Below are 7,675 nucleotides of genomic sequence, written 5' to 3' on the forward strand. Positions count from 1 at the left end.
TCCGTGGAATCCAAATTGGACGATGAAATACACTACGCGCCGAATTTGGAATGGATGGGAAAGTGCGTGGGAGAAATGTAATTTACTTTCCTAGTCACGGGTTTCCAAGTTGACTCTTGGGCCTTTAATTGGGTTTCACTTTTCTTTGAGAAACTTCCGTGTAATAGGATTCATAGCGGAGAGAAACTTTCAAGCAATTAGTTCTTACAATTTAAGGAAATAGACAAACATGAGCAATTTTCTAATCTTTGGACTAAGATAAGACAAATCGGTCACGCATAAGTCATGCAACCATGCATAATTAGTGCACATCATGCACAAGTCGTGCACATCACGAAGGGATAAGAGGAGTGAGGGAGGGAGGGCATAATGCCCATCCGTAGTATGATTACTAAATTGAAGGAATAAGAGGAGCTCATGAGTGAAGGGATTTTCCAGAAAACAGCAGAGGCAGTGGATTATGAATGGATCCCATTTCAGGAGAGAGAGGTGACTAGGGTTCGTGCAAAGGCGTGGGTTTTGGAAAGAGAGATTTCCAGAGAAATGTGCAAACGGTGACTGGGTTAGAGGAAATAATCTATTTATATACAAGGGTAACTAGGTTATTTTAAGGTGTAGGAAAAATCTTATTTCTGTCATATTGTTGTGCATACCGTGTGCATGCTTTGTGTATTTCCGTAAAATCTAATTTTGATCCTAGGATTAAGAAAATGGGTCATTTCTATCAATTTTCCTATAATTTATTGCGGATAGGGGTGGGCACGGTGCGGTTCGGTGCGGTTCCACCCCTAAACTGGAACCGGAACCGAAATATATTAACGGTTTGATTCGGTGCGGTTCCACTTAAATTTATTACTAGAACATTACGGTTCGGTCTACACCGGTTCCGATTCGGTTCTTACCGATTTACGGTTCCTAATAATAAATTATTTGAACACCAAATCATTATGCATTCAAATACATCTTCTAAAATTGATTACATAAAGTTGCATACAACACATCTTTTTTAATGCAAATGTCTTTGGTAGTGGCACCAAGTCAACAAAAAGAGACAACTAAAATACATATGCACTGGTCAATCAGTCAACAAACAAAAAAATGATGAAGCAAATTGCAGGTTTTCAAACTTCAGAGAGCAAGCAAGAAGCAGCAGCTCCTGTACACAAATTTTCAACCTATTTTTCAACCTATTATACCATGACATGTGTGTGTGTATATAATTTATTTATTTATTATTAATAAAACGGTTCGGTTCGGTTCGGCCAGTTCTTGGTCATTCGAAACCGGAACTGGAACCGGTTTGAACGGTTCGGTTCGGTTTTTCACTCAAAGTTGACTTTTCCGGTCAACACGATTTTTTTCGGTTTTTTTTCTTACGGTTCGATGCGGTTTTGCGGTTTGGCGGTTTTTATGGCCACCCCTAATTGCGGAGTTAAAACTTTTTGAAAATATGGATTATCTCTACTCCTTATTTTTCAATAATCGCATGGAGAAATTTTTTGGTACAGTTGCTACACATGAAAGTGTTGTCGCAATGCATGTAATTCTCATTCTTTCTTATCCTCGTGTGGATAAGTTCTTCTACATAAATATAACATACAGATAGTACGAATACAGTGACATTGTAACCTCCATATGATAGATACACACATTCACACATCTCTCCTCACTACTTGACTTATCACGTGTGTGGAACTATGATTTTTCGAGGCTGGAGTAAGTTTGATCTGAATACAATTACTTTAGAAGTCTAGTCATGGACTCACCAGCTCCGAGCAGAGTTATATCAAAAAGAGTAGTTGTGCCATCATCACTCTGCTCTAGGACACTAGGCAGAGTCCTAGCTACTCCGCTAGATGACCATGCTTAGTCTGCAAGACATGCGATTTGATTCGGATATGGACACAATCAGGTACTATGAGTCTTGGAGTTTTTACAATCCAGGAATTGGCGCTCCTTAGCTATAACATTCCAGAGTCATGCAGAACAGACACTAATCATCCTCGTGCACCACAAATAATCACAACTCGTAAGAGGGTGTAATATCTACATCTAGATATCCTCTAGGATTCTTCTAACCTAAAGCGAGGATTCTATCCTAAAAATGTTTTTCTCCCTACGGTATAAATACACCCATCTAGGGTTCATCTATGGTAATGCAATCTAAACACTTGAATTCTCTTGCCCACTACTTGAGTGTAAAGTCATTCACTAACTTGAATTCTCTTTCCCACTGCTTCAGTCTGCTACTTTCTGCCATGCATAATAGCAATCTTATATGCCGTGACAGATCAGGTATACCTCCATAAGGATTGTATGCAAGCTTTAGTTTATTGTCTAGATAGTGGTAGCTTCATATAATCTTTCCTCTGATCATGTGACATGAGATAAATTAAAAAAATTAGCTCTCATCTAAGCTTAAAATACATGGTTTACGTGATTATATGATATACCTCTACATGTAGAAAAAAAAAAACAAAATGACGTAGCATATTCAGTAATAATAGGCAAGTTAATAGATCTCCTCGATGCACGTGTCATGCGCATTGTGCACAAATATGGAAATATGTGAATGGAAACCGATGACACATGACTATGGGGCGATTGGCTAATAGGCTAATAGCTTTACCAGTCGTTGTGTTCTGTATGTTTGTGGTTTCTTGTATTATTTGACAAAGTGAGGGAGCATCTCCAGTACTAAATGGAGATGTATGGGCACATTTAGATCTCATGTTCCAGTGGAAGTTGTATTTGGGCTGTAAAACCAACAACTAGCCGACAAACGAATACATAGCTGCAAATTTGTATCTGCTTTGCATCGTGCTCTGGCGGGCCCAAAACAAGTGCGAGAATGAGTGAAACACGTGAAGAGAGTGGAAAGATGAAGTGCAGTAATTACTTTCTTGCTTAAACCCTAAACCGTTGAGATTAAATTCCCAAATTTGTATTTCATAAGTGCATCCAACTAACTGGAGTGAGATTCTCTATCGTCTGCCGGAGATTTAAGATGTAATTACATCCCAAATTACATCTCCCCCTTGGAGATGTTCTGATACATGTGAAGGCTGCTGACTCCTTTAATCCCATTTGATATTTATAATGAATGCTCGACTGTTAGTGAATTCGGTCCTCCTTGATTTTCATCGTGAACCAGATGTGAACTCCCTTTTTAATGTTGAAGCATTAGATCTTATGCTTCCTATTTTTTGCCGAAGTTTGAGTTTTATACGGGTCATCCAAATGCCATGTGACGTTCTGGATTGAAGAATCAATCATTTCCTTTTTCTGTAGAACCTATTGATTTTGCATGAGGTAGTAAGCTCTATATTAATGAAGGGCGAAAAAAATGAAAGAAGTTTTGGATTCTTGATTACACTTCAATCATATACGCTTATATGACTTGACTTCATACGATTTGTGCATGAAACAGGACGGAGCAACAGATGAAGAGATTCATAGATTGCCAAAGTTCAAATTCAGAAGGGTACGTAACTCGGAGAAAGTTAATGGTCAGGTCCAAGCTTTTGAAGGATTCATGACCGAATGTGACACCAACGCACCAACCGAGCATCCTATTTCCCAGGCTGATGCTGTAAGTTCTCGTGCCTTTATACTTACAGTTGTATTTCGTTATGTCTAATATGCACGCAAGTGATCATTCGATGTTCGATTTAGCAAATCATCGCTGTGAAAAAGTATATGACTAGACTGCCGCGGCCGCGTTGACATGAATGTTTATGGTAAATTGCAGGAATGCTGCATCTGCCTTTCTGTGTACGAGAATGGAGCAGAACTACGCCAACTTCCTTGCCAGCATCATTTTCACTGCACTTGCATAGACAAATGGTTACATATCAATGCTACCTGCCCTATGTGCAAGTTCAACATTTTAAAGCCCCGTGACCGACATGTAATCGGATTAGTGTGAACGGTAACGGGATCAAATATATGTCGATATTATGGAAACCAAAATAGATATATTATGTAAAGTTAGTGTAAACTAACTTCTTGTAATGCTAAATAAGAAAATGTAATAGATGGTTACCAGGCTTAATTAATGAGTTGGGGATTAACTTTTCGAAAATTGTAGCTATGGTCTCTCAACTTTAACCCAATTGGAGCAATGGTCCCTCAACTAAAATTCATGATCATTGGTTCCTTAACTTATCAAAACAAGCAATTATGGTCAGTTTCGTTAACTTCGTCAAAATGACTTATGTTGGAATGACCATTGCTAAAATTAGGTTATAGTTGGGGGACCATTGCTCTAATTGGGTTAAAGTTGAATAACCATTTCTCCAATTGGGTTCAAGTTGAGAGATCATTGTTACAATTTTTTTCATTTGATTTTTCATATTTGTCTTGGATTTAGCCTCATGTGGGTGGCAAGTGACTTATTTTGACAGAAGTTTTGACGGAGTTTATAAAAATGACTGTAGATGCACGTTTTGATAAGTTAAGGGACTAATAATAGTCATGAATTTTTAGTTGACGGACTATTGTTGCAATTAAGTTAAAGTTAAGAGACTATTATTATAATTTCCCCTATTTTTCATGAAGGATTAGGCATTAATAAATAATAGACATTTTCATTTTTAAAAGCAGATTGGATTAGTCCCAAAGTTATAGTGGAATAAGAGCTTTGGTCCATTAATTAAAATTTTATGAGTATTGTTCTTTGAACTTGTCACAATACAATGCAATGCAATTGTTCGTTTGGGTAATTCTATTAAAATTTTCATTCTTATTTTCCATTTAAAGTCTATAAACCAGAAAAAAAAAAAAAAGTCAAGTTCAGTGGGCTGAATCAAAGTCTTCCTCCTCACGCTTTCTATATTTTGGATGTAAGTTTTAATGGTATTACTGAAAAGAACAATTACTCATGAATTTTTAATACAGAGATCAACACTTTTATTGGGTCCTCAAAATTTTGACAAGGTAACTTTAAATAAACGACAAGTGAGAGAATGTCACTTGAAAGTGGTAGATTGTCTTAGGTTGTTCAGTAACGTGTTTCTCCCAACCACTGGTTAATCAAGTCAAAGGTGGTGTGCGTTATTCGACCGTTGCCGCTATCAGCTGTTTCAAATATCATAGTGAATTTGAACCACCGTTTCCCTTCTGCGTAAATTGGTTTAGTATATATAATATAAATGTAGTACTGCTGCCTGCTGCGGGCATATTGTATATAAGTTGTTTAAGCCAAAAATCAGAGGAAGTGATTTTTTTTTTTTAAATTTTTTAAATGGAATCGGTTGGTGGTTTCGCCACGACAATCTAGTTTTTTAGGGTAAGAAAAACTAACAAAGGCATTTCAGTCTTCCCTGGCCAGGACCGTCTCTGACATTTTAGGGGCCTTGTGCAAATTTAATAAAAAGGCCCTCCTTATTTAAAAAAAAAAAGAAATTGGACGATATATTCATAAAGCTCAACAATCAATAATCAAAATTAATTGAAATCCATATCTCACTTTTACTAATTGAATAATTTTCAACATAAAATCATGATTTAGGGTTCATTTGTGAAAAAAATGGAGCACAACTGAAAGAGAGATATGAAAGTATGTTTGTATTTGTAGAAGAAAATAATACACTAGTTAGTTTTTTATTGTTTAATAGGAAAGCGGAAGAAAGTAATACACAAGTTTTTATTAGTATAGAAAACTATAAAATTAACATATTAAGTATAAGCTCTATTGTCACTTAGTACTACAATTTAGTGGTATTTTTCTTCACTTGTAAGTGAGAGGTCTTAGGTTCGAGTTTTGCCAAAGGAGAATTTGAATCAAATTATTGCTAACCCATTATGAGGCTAAGCCCACCCCTTCTCCTTAGTGTAGAAAATATCGTTTGTACAAAAAAAAAAAAAAAGAGTATAACCTCTACGTGATCAATTGTAATATAGATAAAATCATACCATGATGATTTTTCGTTTTAATTTAAAACTTTTTTTTATAGAAACCATTCAGTATTACGATTTGGTGTATTCCTCTTCACTTGGAAGTGAGAGGTCTTAGGTTCGAATCTCATAGATAACGAATTCAATACCAAATTAGGTTGCCCATTGTGTGGCTTATAACCATACTCTCTCTTCCCTTAGTGTAAAATTATATCGATGTAATAAATTTTTTTTTTTTTTTATAGAAAATTCATACTCATATGAATATATAGGAGGATCAAAAATTTTGGGGCCCCCAATTGTGCCACTGCACCGTTTGCACACCCCCAACGCCCCATCTGCCCCTGACCACCATTGTGCGATTTATCAACGTCAGCAATGGAACCCAAGATGTATCGTGTGAAATACGATCTTGGAATTCGTTCCCAACCACTGAGCCACTGTGGTTAAGGAAATGGGTTTTCTGTACATTATTAGAGAAGTTGGGAAAATAGCAGTGTAAGAACCGGTATGAGATCAATTCCTCGTTTTCGTTTACCAGATCAATTACATCTGAGAATTGATAATAAGAATTACAATCACCATAATATGTTCAGAAAAATTCTTTTAATCAAAACAAAAACAGTAAGTGTTGTAACAATGAATTAAATAAATGCATCAAATTGAGTTTGTATTCTCCTTAACCAAAAGTCTAAACCCTCTAATATTTACGCACAAAATATTGTGACTTGGTTCTTCAATAATTTTTCTGATATGCACCATACCAAACCGGAACTCCGGTCACAACGCCGCCGCCAAAACTACTGTTCCCAGCCGCCGGAAACCCCATCGTCGAGTGAGACCACGTCGTTGAACTTGCACAAGCGCACATCTCCTGAACCTTCATCCTCACAGAAATATTAATAATCCCATTCCTCTCCCCCTTGTGATTCCTCAGCCTGTAACTCAAAAAATGCAAGTAACCCTGCGGCACGTACCCGCCAACAAAATCTGACGCAGGAATCGTCGCCGTCCCGATCGTCCTGACGCCGGACGAAGTCTTGCATTGGACCTCCACCGTGAAGGACATCGAGTGCGTTGGCAAGTCGAGCACGAGCTTTTCGTTCCACCGTGGGTAGGCGCCGCCTTCAGTGTCCATCTCCGTGGTGCGAAACTGGCCGTTAGTGTCGGTCCGGACGGTCACGGAGGCGTTTTTCTTGATGGGTTTTCGATCTAATTGCAGGTTCTCGGCGGAGATCACCTTGATTTCGAGCGTCCGGGAATTGGCTGCCATGTTGGATGAAGAGTGCGTGTAAGTGTTTGATGAATTGCTTGTGTTAGGGAAATTGTGAGATCCGTTGAGAGGAAAGAGGTGTGGGTAGGAGGTTATATAGGAGGGTTGAGGGAAGGGTGTGAGAAAGGAGAAAGAAACACCCACGTGGTTTCTGTGGAATCCAAATTGGTGGATGAAATACAATACGCTGAGTTTTGAATGGATACGAAAGTGGGTGGGTGAAGTGTAATTTAATTTCCTAGTTGGAATTGGTTTTCCAAATTGACTATTGGACCTTTAAATGAGTTATGAGTTTTTAAAGAGAAACTTCCATGTAATTTGTTCACGCTTCTTATCTAGAGAAACTTCTATCTAGTTCTTAAAATTTATTGTGGAGTTAAACTTTTTAAAAACATGGATATATGGGTTAGGGTGGTGGTGGTGGTGGATGTCATAGAGAGAAAGAGAGTGGAGAATAGCTTTGAGGAATTTTGTGTGTTATTCTCTAGTCATTGTACCTTTATT

General features: G+C 37.6%; 1 protein-coding gene across 1 annotated transcript; it reads right to left on the reverse strand.

Moving 5' to 3' along the window:
* Positions 1 to 6,409: 6,409 nt before the first annotated feature.
* Positions 6,410 to 7,248, reverse strand: LOC103932712 (BON1-associated protein 2-like). Its single transcript, XM_048576260.1, has one exon. It carries the CDS (start codon positions 7,169 to 7,171, stop codon positions 6,635 to 6,637), a length of 537 nt encoding a protein of 178 aa, XP_048432217.1. The 5' UTR covers positions 7,172 to 7,248; the 3' UTR covers positions 6,410 to 6,634.
* Positions 7,249 to 7,675: the final 427 nt, after the last annotated feature.

Source organism: the organism of the source record quoted next, unplaced genomic scaffold, assembly GCF_019419815.1.
Source record: "Pyrus x bretschneideri cultivar Hongxiangsu unplaced genomic scaffold, Pyrus_bretschneideri_v1 Contig87, whole genome shotgun sequence".
Lineage (NCBI taxonomy): Eukaryota > Viridiplantae > Streptophyta > Magnoliopsida > Rosales > Rosaceae > Pyrus > Pyrus x bretschneideri.

Excerpts from the sequence above, each read along its gene's own strand:
- LOC103932712 (XM_048576260.1), bottom strand. The coding sequence starts at position 7,171 with ATGGCAGCCAATTCCCGGACGCTCGAAATCAAGGTGATCTCCGCCGAG.